Raw genomic sequence first — 12,362 nt, forward strand, 5'->3', positions numbered from 1 at the left:
TGTAAACATCTTTAAACTCCTATGTATGTTTTGAAGACATGTTCACAAATCTATATTGCTAAGTTTAAGCCTACAGTTTATAAGCTGAAGTCAAGAGAAAGTATATTAAAACAGTGGCATCCATGAGGATCCCTTAATAGTGCCATGCATACGCCTATTTATTTATTTATTTATTTTTAATTTTTTTTAAATTAGTTTCTGCTTTATAACAAAGTGAATCAGTCATACATATACATCTGTTCCCATATCCCTTCCCTCTTGCGTCTCCCTCCCTCCCACCCTCCCTATCCCACCCCTCCAGCATACGCCTATTTAAACAATTAACAAAGAACGGATATACACCTTATCTTTGCACTCTATTGGGTCTATTTTCTGGTAACATTCAGGCTAAGTTCTAACTTTCTCTTATAATGTTTTCATTTCCTGATTTAGCATACTCCTTCTTTCTTATCCCCATATTAAAACTGACCAAAATCTCCTCTGTTTACAGACAATGAAGAAATCACGGAGAAAGGAAAAAAGAATGCCAAGAAGCAAGGATTTTGAAATTCTTGCTGTCAAATTCAACATCATGTAACACAGAACTGCAACCATTAACTAAGAAAAATTGTTTTTTCTACTTTGTTCATACATATATATAAAGAGAGAAGACAAATGGGGGTGGGAGGGAAGAGATAGAGAGAGAGGTGGGGGGAGGGGCAGAGAGAGAGGGGGAGACAGATATTGATTTCCCCTTCATTGATCCTAATTTAGTATTCTGAGTTGAGCAGCAATCAGAAATGTGTTTCGCACTCACTTCTAGGAACAAGTTAGAAATTAGTAGAGATATATACTTTATTTTGATTTCAAAAGTCTTCACTACATATAATACAAAATAAAGGAATGAAAGAGCCCCAAAGAATTCAATAAAATGAATAGCATCCAAAAATCCCTTTTCACAAGTCTAAACAATATGCTAATCTATCATAAAATAAACACCTGATGCTATTTACAGTTTGCTCAATGTTTCAAGAGTTCCTTACATTTATTAAAGTGCACTTTAAATGCATTTTGAAAAATCATAATACTTCTAAAGAAAAGAACTGTGAATGGTTTAAATTACATAACATACCTCAACTCTTGCCTTATAAAATTCAATATCATGTAGCCTCTCTTTGTATCTGCTAACTTCACTTTCAAGCTTATCAACTCTGACAGCCTTCTCCCGAAGTGCATCTAATTCATCTCGATACATTCTTGCAGAACGAGCATCCGAAAGCAAACTCATGTTCTAAATATAAATACATATTAATATTTAAAATATTATTTTCAAATTGATAATCCTTGGGTTGTACAATTTGAAGAATTTACCAAAAAACCACACAAGAAAACAATGACTTGTATACTTTCTTTTTTGGCCGCGCCCTGTGGCATGTAGGATCTTAGCTCCCCGACCAGGGATCAAACCTGTGTCTCCTGCATTGGAAGCACAGAGTCTTAACCACTGGACTACCAAGGAAGTCCCTGACTTGTGTACTTTATTATTTTTATTTATTTATTTATTTATTTATTTATTCATTCATTTATTTATTTGCACCAGGTCTTCGTTGTGGGATGCCGGCTCCTTAGTTGCATTTCCCCAGCTCCTTAGTTGCAGCACATGAGGTCCTTAGCTGTGGCGTGCAAACTATTAGTTGCGGCATGCGTATGGGATCTAATTCCCTGACCAGGGATCGAACCCAGGCCCCCTGCGTTGGGAGCGCAGAGTCTTATCCACTGCGCCACCAGGGAAGTCCCTGACTTGTGTACTTTAAAAGTGTGATTTTTGTGGGACGAGGAGGCCAAGTGGTTAAGGCGATGAACTGCGAAAAGTGTAAATTCAATGGTATATAAATTACACCTTAATTATTTTTCTTTAAATGGGAAGATAAAAAAGCCTTTTTTTAAACCAAGAATATGCATTTTAAACATATATGTTGGGCTTCCCTGGTGGCACAGTGGTTGAGAGTCTGCCTGCTGATGCAGGGGACACGGGTTCGTGCCCCGGTACAGGAAGATCCTACATGCCGCAGAGCGGCTGGGCCCGTGAGCCACGGCCGCTGAGCCTGCGCATCCGGAGGCTGCGCTCCACATCGGGAGAGGCCACAACAGTGAGAGGCCCGCGTACCGCAAAAAACAAAAAAAAACCCATATATGTTTCTAGGGGCTTCCCTGGTGGTCCAGTGGCTAAGACTCCGTGCTCCCAATGCAGGGGGAGCGGGTTTGATCCCTGGTCAGGAAACTAGATCCCACATGCTGCAACTAAGAGTTTGCATGCTGCAACTAAAGATCCCAAATGCAGCAACGAAGATCCTGCACATAGCAATGAAGGTCCTGCATGCCACAACTAATACTCAGTGCAGCTAAATAAATAAATAAATATTTAAAAATAATAATAAAAAAATTTTTAATGTTTCTATACAAAAATAAAAGCATACGCTTGCATAAAAACTTTTATATATCATGGTCTCCATTAAGAATGTAAAAAATATTCAGGATATTTTAAAGTAAGTAAACCTCTCCTCAACATAACCATTTGCAATGAATTTAAGGTGAAAAGTTAACTTTCAAATGCCAGATAGTAAAAACACAGAAGAGGCAAACTCTTACAAAAGTTGATCATTAGTTACTTTAGAGAAATAATGTTTCTATCCAGACATGTTACCAAAATCCTGCTGAGTTTTTAATACTTTCACATGAATGATTACTTGCATATGATTAGTGCATATCTTTATGCCATTTGAAATAAGTATTAAAATTCAACCTTTTTAAAGCCCTCTTCTAATTCTTTGAGTAGCAGTAATCAAAAAGTGTGATCCAGGGAAATCTGTGGGTCCCTGAAACCCTTCCAGGGAATTCATGAGGTCAAAATTATTTTCATAATAATACTAAGACAGTACTTGCTGTTTTCACTCTCATTCTCTCATGAAGGGACAGTGGAGTTTTCCAGAGGCTACATACATGGCATGTGATATCTTAACAGACTGAATTCAGAAATATTCAATAGATATGAGAATCTAGTAGTCTTCAATTAATCCAGGCATTTAAAAAACATTTGCAAAAAATATAAAAGACTACTATTCTGCTAATTTTTTTTTGTTTTGGAAAATAATGGTTAATTACTATATAATTTTTATGTTAACATGGAGTGGACTGAGTATTATTTTTAAATGAATTAATAAATACTTTTTAAATTCTTAGTTTTAATTTCAAATATAGTAAATTCCAGTAAAGAGAATACACATTAAATAATCCTCAATAATCTTCAAGAGTAAAGAAGGGTCTTGAGACCAAAAAGATTGAGAACCACAATTTTAGATGGAACACAAATACAAAAAAACCCTGCTACCAAGTGGAATAGCAGCAACAGCAAATCTAAAACTAAAAATTATGATCCCTAGATTCATTCATCTAGAAAGTTCCCAGTTTATGATCCCACAAGTGAAATGTTCCCTGAATTTAAAATGGCAGGTTAGGTGAAGTAAGGAGAAGAAATAATTGTCCAGCCTTACCCCAATCCTTACCATTTATGGGTTAAAGAAGACCTCTTGTACTACCTCTAAATGAAAATGAAACATTACAGAGTAATTAAAAGAAGCAAATTCTTAAACAGTCTTGGTGCAAGATGAAAAAATACAAAGCATTAGAAAAATAAAAATAGTATTTAAAAAAGTAAAAGTCTGGATCTTATTTAGTAGAAACAGTGAAAAATTAAAAAGCATTCTGTCATATATAAGGTTAACATAAAGCACCATCAGACAGCAGAGACCTAGAGGTGTTCCAGCTTCCAAGCCCACAGAAGCCAATACATAAAAAAGAGAAACCTGGAACTGAGTCAGTCCTAAGAGTCTCCCTGGAATGTTAGCAAAGTTTGAATAGAACTAATAGAGAAAAGAGAAAACTCCAAAGACCTTTCTAGTTTTGATTTCTAGTTTTGGTTGTGGCATTTTTGAAGACAGAAACACTGAAAAAGTCATTGGATCTCATGAAACCTCAGTAAGCAGTAAGGCAAATGTTATATATTATAAGGAGAAAAATCAATTTCCAATTGATCCTATATAATAAAAGTTCCAGGTACAAACCTCTTGTTGCAGCCTTTTTAGTTCTATTTCCATTTGCTCAAGTTCTTGTTTACAGTCCAGCAACTGTTCAGTCTTTTCCTCCCTTAAATGCAAAAAATATTTATTGAATAATAAACTTAATGCTTTGAAAACTATGATCATCATCTGTATCAATACAAACTTATTATCATTACTAAACATCTAGTTTAACATAGTACTGGCCATAACCCCAACCTACAGAAAAAGACAAAGAAATTGGTATTAGGAATTTATATGACTGGATGTCATGATACTCTCCCTTAAAGTTCTCCAAAGTCTAAGAACCTCAGTGACTAATGTCCTCATAGTTCATAAGGTAGCTTCTCTCTCTTCATCTTTTCTGCCATCCCCCAATTCTCACTCTTTTAGCTCTTTCTCCCTCTCTGCCTAGTCAAAGACAAATAAGCTGGAAGAGTTTTAATGAAAGGCAATACTATCTGGGTCTGAGACTTCTAACAGTCTCCAAACTATTTTTTTTAAAATAAATTTATTTATTTATTTTTGGCTGCGTTGGGTCTTAGTTGCCGTGCGCGGGCTTTCTCTAGCTGTGGCGAGCGGGGGTACTCTTTGTTGCGGTGTGCGGGCTTCTCATTGTGGTGGCTTCTCTTGTTGCGGAGCACAGGCTCTAGGCACGCGGGCTTCAGTAGTTGTGGCTGGGGGGCTCTAGAGAGCAGGCTCAGTAGTTGTGTCTTGTGGGCTTAGTTGCTCCGCGGCATGTGGGATCTTCCCGGACCAGGGCTGGAACCCGTGTCCCCTGAATTGGCAGGCAGATTCTTAACCACTGCGCCACCAGGGAAGCCCCAAACTATTTTCAACATTTACAACGACCTAAAGAAAATGATACACTGCCACAGATACCTAATACATTTTTGACTGGAGACGTATTACAACTACAGGAGTTAGTTTCTGCAAAAATCCCCCTGCTAAAATCCTTATCTCTATTGGTTTCTTCCCTGTAGTCTAGACATCTTTGTACACCTCCTATTATATACTTTTTTCTTTTTAAATTGCTTTACTTCTAACTCCCATTTTCTATCTCCCCTTCAGAGCCAAGCTCCTCAAAGTAAGTCTCCACTCACTATCTCTACTTGTCCATCTTCTGTTCTTAAATAATAAAAAGTAAATGTTCACTGTGTAAAACAATCTGCTTCTAACATCTTATACCTGCTTATGTTTACAATTCTTTTTCACCAGAAATTTTTTTTTTTGCGGTACGCGGGCCCCTCACTGCCGCGGCCTCTCCCGTTGCGGAGCACAGGCTCCGGACGCGCAGGCTCAGCGGCCATGGCTCACGGGCCCAGCCACTCCACGGCATGTGGGATCCTCCCGGACCGGGGCACGAACCCGCGTCCCCTGCATCGGCAGGCGGACTCTCAACAACTGCGCCACCAGGGAAGCCCCAGAAAAATTTTTTATTGAAGTATACTTGATAAACAATGTTATGTAAGTTATGGATATACACTACAGTGATTCACAATTTTTAAAAGTTATACTCCATAAAATATTGGCTATATTCCCTGTGCTGTACACAATATATCCTGTAGCTTACTTTATATATAAGTTGTACCTCTTAATCCCCTACTCTTATGTTGCCCCACCCCCTTCCCTCTACCAACTGGTAACCACTGGTTTGTTCCCTATATCTATGAGTTTGTTTCTTTCTTGTTATAATTCACTAGTTTATTTTTTAGATTCGACATATAAGTGACATCATACACTATCTGTCTTGCTCTGTCTGACTTATTTCACTTAGCATAATACCCTCCAAGCCCATCCATGTTGTTTTAAATGGCAACATTTCATTCTTTTTATGACTGCGTAGCAGTCCATTCTATGTATATATACCACATGTTCTTTTTTTTTAACATCTTTATTGGAGTATAACTGTTTTACAATGGTGTGTTAGTTTCTGCTTTATAACAAAGTGAATCAGTTATACATATATCCCCACATCTCCTCCCTCGTGCATCTTCCTCCCTCCCACCCTCCCTATCCCACCCTTCTAGGTGGTCACAAAGCACCAAGCCGATCTCCCTGTGCTATGCAGCTGCTTCCCACTAGCTATCAGTTTTACATTTGGTAGTATATATATGTCCATGCCACACTCTCACTTTGTCCCAGCTTACCCTTCCCCCTCCCCGTATCCTCAAGTCCATTCTCTAGTAGGTCTGCGTCTTTATTCCCATCTTGCCCCTAGGTTCATGACCACTTTTTTTTTTTGTTTTGTAGATTCCATATATATGTGTTACCATACGGTATTTGTTTTTCTCTTTCTGACTTACTTCACTCTGTATGACAGACTCTAGGTCCATCCACCTCATATATGTGGATGCATATGTGTGCCACATCTTGCATATATGTGCCACATCTTCTTTATCCATTCATCTGTTGATGGACACTTAGGTTGCTTCCATGTCTTGGCTATTGTAAACAGAGCTACAATGAACATTGTGGTACATGAATCTTCTTTTTGAATTACAGTTTTCTCAGGGTATATTCCCAGTAGTGGGATTGCTGGGTCATATGGTAGTTCTATTTTTATTTTTTAAGGAACCTCCATACTGTTCTCCATAGTGGCTGTATCAATTTACATTCCCACCAACAGTGCAAGAGGGTTCCCTTTTCTCCACACCTTCTCCAGCATATATTGTTTGTAGATTTTTTGATGATGGCCATTCTGACTGGTGTGAGATGATATCTCATTGTAACTTTGATTTGCATTTCTCTAATGATTAATGATGTTGAGCATTCTTTCATGTGTTTGTTGGCAATCTGTATATCTTCTTTGGAGAAATGTCTATTTAGGTTGTCTGCCCATTTATGGACTGGGTTGTTTGTTTTTGTGATATTGAGCTGCATAAGCTGCTTGTAAATTTTGGAGATTAATCCTTTGTCAGTTGCTTCATTTGCAAATATTTTCTCCCATTCTGAGGGTTATCTTTTCGTCTTGTTTGTGGTTTCCTTTGCTGTGCAAAAGCTTTTGAGTTTCATTAGGTCCCATTTGTTTATTTTTGTTTTTATTTCCATTTCTCTAGGAGGCAGGTAAGAAAGGATCTTGCTGTGATTTATGTCATAGAATGTTCTCCTATGCTTTCCTCTAAGACTTTGATAGTGTCTGGTCTTACATTTAGCTCTTTAATCCATTTTGAGTTTATTTTTGTGTATGGTGTTAGGGAGTGTTCTAATTACATTATTTTACATGTAGCTGTCCAGTTTTCCCAGCACCACTTATTGAAGAGATTGTCTTTTCTCCACTGTATATTCTTGCCTCCTTTATGAAAGATAAGGTGACCATATGTGCATGGATTTATCTCTAGGCTTTCTATCCTGTCCCATTGATCTATATTTCTGTTTTTCTGCCAATACCATACTGTCTTGATTACTGTAGCTTTGTAGTACAGACTGAAGTCAGGGAGCCTGATTCCTCCAGCTCCATTTTTCTTTCTCAAGACTGCTTTGGCTATTCGGGGTCTTTTGTGTTTCCATACAAATTGTGAAATTTTTTGTTCTAGTTCTGTGAAAAATGCCATTGGTAGTTTGATAGGGATTGCATTGAATCTGTAGATTGTTTGGGGTAGTACAGTCATTTTCACAAGGTTGATTCTTCCAATCCACGAACATGGTATATCTGTCCATCTGTTTGTATCATCTTTAATTTCTTTCATCAGTATCTTATAATTTTCTGCATACAGGTCTTTTGTCTCCTTAGGTAGGTTTATTCCTAGATATTTTATTCTTTTTGTTGCAAGGGTAAAAGGGAGTGTTTTCTTAATTGCACTTTCAGATTTTTCATCATTAGTGTATAGGAATGCAAGAGATTTCTGTGCATTAATTTTGTATCCTGCTACTTTACCAAATTCATTGATTAGCTCTAGTAGTTTTCTGGTAGCATCTTTAGGATTCTCTATGTGTAGTAGTTTCCGGTCATCATGTTTTCACTGTCATTTGTTTCTAGGTATTTTTTTATTTCTTCTTTGATTTCTTCAGTGATCTCTTGGTTATTTAGTAGTGTATTGTTTAACCTCCATGTGTTTGTATTTTTTACAGGTTTTTTCTGGTAATTGATATCTAGTCTCATAGTGTTGTGGTAGGATAAGATACTTGATACAGTTTCAATTTTCTTAAATTTACCAAGGCTTGATTTGTGACCCAAGATATGATCTATACTGGAGAATGTTCCATGAGCACTTTATTCTGTTGTTTTTGGATGGAATGTCTTATAAATATCAATTAAGTCCATCTTGTTTAATGTTTCATTTAAAGCTTGTGTTTCCTTATTTATTTTCATTTTGGATGATCTGTGCATTGGTGAAAGTGGGGTGTTAAAGTCCCATACTATGATTGTGTTCCTGTCGATTTCCCCTTTTATGGCTGTTAGTATTTGCCTTATGTACTGAGGTGCTCCTATGTTGGGTGCATAAATATTTACAATTGTTATATCTTCTTCTTGGATTGATCCCTGGATCATTATCTAGTGTCCTTCTTTTTCTCTTGTAACAGTCTTTGTTTTAAAGTCTATTTTGTCTGATATGAGAATTGCTACTCCAGCTTTCTTTTGACCTCCATTTGCATGGAATATCTTTTTCCATCCCCTCACTTTCAGTCTGTATGTGTCCCTAGGTCTTAAGTGGGTCTCTTGTAGACAGCATATATACGGGTCTTGTTTTTGTATCCATTCAGCCAGTCTATGTCTTTTGGTTGGAGCATTTAATCCATTTACTTTTAAGGTAATTATTGATATGTATGTTCCTACTACCATTTTCTTAATTGTTTTGGGTTTGTTATTGTAGGTCTTTTCTTTTTCTTGTGTTTATACCACATATTCTTAATCCATTCATGTGTTGATGGACACTTAGGTTGCTACCATATCTTGGCAAGTGTAAATAATGCTACTATGAACACTGGGGTGCATGTATCTTTTTGAACACCACATTAACAAACTGAAAAAGAAAAACCAAATGATCATCTTGATAAATGCGGAAAACGCTTTTGACAAAACTCAACACCCATTTAGAATAAAAACTCTGAAGAAAGTGGGCATAGAGGGACCATACTGTAACATAATAAAGGCTATATATGACAACCCCACAGCTAAAATCATATTCAACGGTGATAAGCTGAAAGCATTTCCATTAATATCAATAGTAAGGCAAGGATGTCCACTCTCACCACTTTTATTCAACATAGTACTGAAGTCCTAGCTACAGCAATCAGACAAGATAAAGAAATAAAAGGAATCCAAATTGGAAAGGAAGAATGAAAACTGTCACTATTGGCAGATGACATGACACTATGTATGAAACTGAGCAGGAACCTGTGGGACCCTCCCAGGTGCAATCCTTTTCATGTCCCCTGTTTATTGTTTGTAGGAAATAGGCTTCATTCAGCCTCCTGACGTTCCCTGAGTTCCAAAGGGCAGATTCAAACAGTTGCTAATCAGGGAAGGAAGGGAATGTAGAAACAAAGGAGCAATAGTCAAGAAACAACTGTGCAGCAATAAAGCAGGGTCCTGGTGCCTCCTCAAGGAATCTAAATAACAATACCTTTGAGTTCTCCTACAGGAACTAAGGCCCCCACTCAGGTGGAGGATGGTCACTTCAGGCTGAGCACGATTCCTGGAATACCACCTTGTTACCTCACCACCAACCAATCAGAAGAAAGTGTGCACACAGGAGAAGATAACAAGACTGTGACCACCTCCAAAATTATTCTCCTTTTAAAAACTTTCATGGTCAAGCAGAATCTTCAGAGTTGGTTTTTGGACACAAGTCTACCCTTTCCCCAGGTTGCTTGCCTCCTGAATAAAGCAAACTTTCTTCTCCAACCAATACTTTTCTCTCAAGTACTGGCCTTCAAACAGTGAGCAGCTGAACCTAAGTTCGGCAACACAGATAGGAAATCCTATAGATGTAACCAGAAACTACTAGAGCTCATCAACAAATTCAGTAAAGTTGCAGGATACTAAATTAATATACAGAAATCTGTTGAATTTCTACACACTAACATTAAACTATTAGAAAGAGAAATTAAGGAAACAATCCCATTTACCATCACATCAAAAAGAATAAGATATCTAGGAATAAACCTACCAAAGGAGGTAAAGGACCCGTACTCAGAAAACTATAAGACACTGATGAAAGAAACTGAACAACACAAACAGAAGGAAAGATATACTGTGTTCTTGGATTGGAAGAATTCATACTGTTAAAATGGCCATACTAACCAAGGCAATCTACAGATTCAATGCAAACCCTATCAAAATACCAATGGCATTTTTCACAGTAGAATAAATAATCTCAAAAATTGTATGGAAACACAAAAGACCCAAATAGCCAAAACAGTCGTGAGAAAGAAGAACAGAGATGGAGGAATCACGTGCCCTCACTTCAGGCTACACTACAAAGCTCCAGTAATTAAAAAAGTATGACACTGGCACAAAAACAGACAATAGATCAATGGAACAGAATAGGAAGCCCAGAAATAAACCCACGCATTTATGGTTAATTAATCTACAACAAAGGAGGCAAGAATATACAATGGAGAAAGACAGTCTCTTTAATAAGTTACGCTGGGAAAACTGGAGCGCTACATGTAAAATAATTAAATTAGAACATTCTCTAACACCATACACAAAAATAAACTCAAAATGGATTAAGACCTAAATGCAAGACCAGAAACCATAAAACTCCTAGAAGAAAACATAGGCAGAACATTCTTTGAAATAAATCAGAGCAATATTTTTTTGGATCAGTCTCCTAAAGCAAAAGAAATAAAAGCAAAAATTAAAAAATGGGACGTAATTAAACTTAAAACCTTTTTGCACAGCAAAAACAAAAAGACAGGGACTTCCCTGGTGGCAAAGTGGTTAAGAATCCGCCTGCCAATGCAGGGTACACGGGTTTGAGCTTTGGTCCAGGAAGATCCCACATGCTGTGGAGCAACTAAGCCTGTGTGCCACAACTACTGAGCCTTTGCTCTAGAGCCCACGAGCTGCAACTTCTGAAGCCCACGTGCCTACATCCCGTGCTCCGCAACAAGAGAAGCCACCGCACCACAACGAGGAGTAGCTCCCGCTTGCCACAGCTAGAGAAAGCCTGTGCACAACAACGAAGACCCAACGCAGCCAAAAATAAATAAATAAATTAATTAATTAAAAAACAAAACTGAACAAAAAACCCCAAAAAGACAACTTTATTAAATGAATGGGAGAAAATTTTGTAAATGATAATGACTGATAAGGGGTTAATATCCAAAATATATAAACAGTTCATACAACTCAACATCAAAAAAGCAATCACCCCAATTAAAAAATGGGCAGAAGACCTGAATAGACATTTTTCCAAAGAGGATATGCAGATGGCCAACAGGCACAATAAAGGATTCTCAACATCACTAATCATCAGGGAAATGCAAATCAAAACCACAATGAAATACCGCCTTACATCTGTCAGAACAGCTATCATCAAAACAAACACAAATAACAACCGTTGCTGAGGATGTGGAGAAAAGGGTACCCTCATACACTGTTGGTGGGAATGTAAATTGGTGCAGCCACTGTGGAGAACAGTATGGGGATTTCTCAAGAAACTAAAAATAGAACTACCATATGACCCAGCAATTCCACTCCTGGGTATATATCTGGAAAAAAAACAACAAAACACTAATTTGAAAAGATACATGCATCTGCTTACATTTTTTAAAAAACCCTAATTTTGAATGGAGAAATATTCCCATTGAGAGAGGAACCATAATTTATTCATTTAAGTGGATTCCAATTTTCACTGTAATGAACAATGTTTTAGCAAATAAAATCATTACACATAAAGCCCTGTATATTTCAGGACAGATTTCTTTTTTTTTTTTTTTTTTAAAGATTTAGTTTTTAATTTATTTTTGGCCATTTGGTCTTCGTTGCTGCGTGAGGGCTTTCTCTAGTTGTGGCAAGCGGGGGCTACTCTTCATTGCAGTGCGCGGGCTTCTCCTTGTGGTGGCTTCTCTTGCTGCGGAGCATGGGCTCTAGGCGCGGGCTTCAGTAGTTATGGAACGTGGGCTCTAGAGCGCAGGCTCAGTAGTTGTGGCACAGGGGCTTAGGTGCTCTGCAGCATGTGGGATCTTCCCAGGCCAGGGATCAAACCCATGTCCCCTGCATTGGCAGGTGGATTCTTATCCACTGTGCCACCAGGGAAGTCCCCAGGACAGATTTCTAAAAGTACATTACATGTTTAAAGGTCCTTGGTATATACT

The 12,362-nt window shown here is 37.7% G+C and overlaps 1 protein-coding gene across 8 annotated transcripts in view; it reads right to left on the reverse strand.

Moving 5' to 3' along the window:
• Positions 1-12,362, reverse strand: part of CCDC88A (coiled-coil domain containing 88A) — a 123,678-nt gene that overhangs the window by 52,859 nt on the left and 58,457 nt on the right. For all 8 annotated transcript variants that reach the window (XM_082643248.1, XM_082643249.1, XM_082643247.1 and 5 more), the window contains 2 exons: positions 4,101-4,182; positions 1,112-1,270 (listed from right to left, as the gene is read on the reverse strand). In XM_082643248.1, coding sequence (XP_082499374.1) covers positions 1,112-1,270; positions 4,101-4,182 — 241 coding nt within the window. The remainder of the gene's footprint in view (positions 1-1,111; positions 1,271-4,100; positions 4,183-12,362) is intronic.

Source organism: Mesoplodon mirus (genome assembly GCF_964341445.2).
Source record: "Mesoplodon mirus genome assembly, chromosome: 14".
Classification (NCBI taxonomy): domain Eukaryota; kingdom Metazoa; phylum Chordata; class Mammalia; order Artiodactyla; family Ziphiidae; genus Mesoplodon; species Mesoplodon mirus.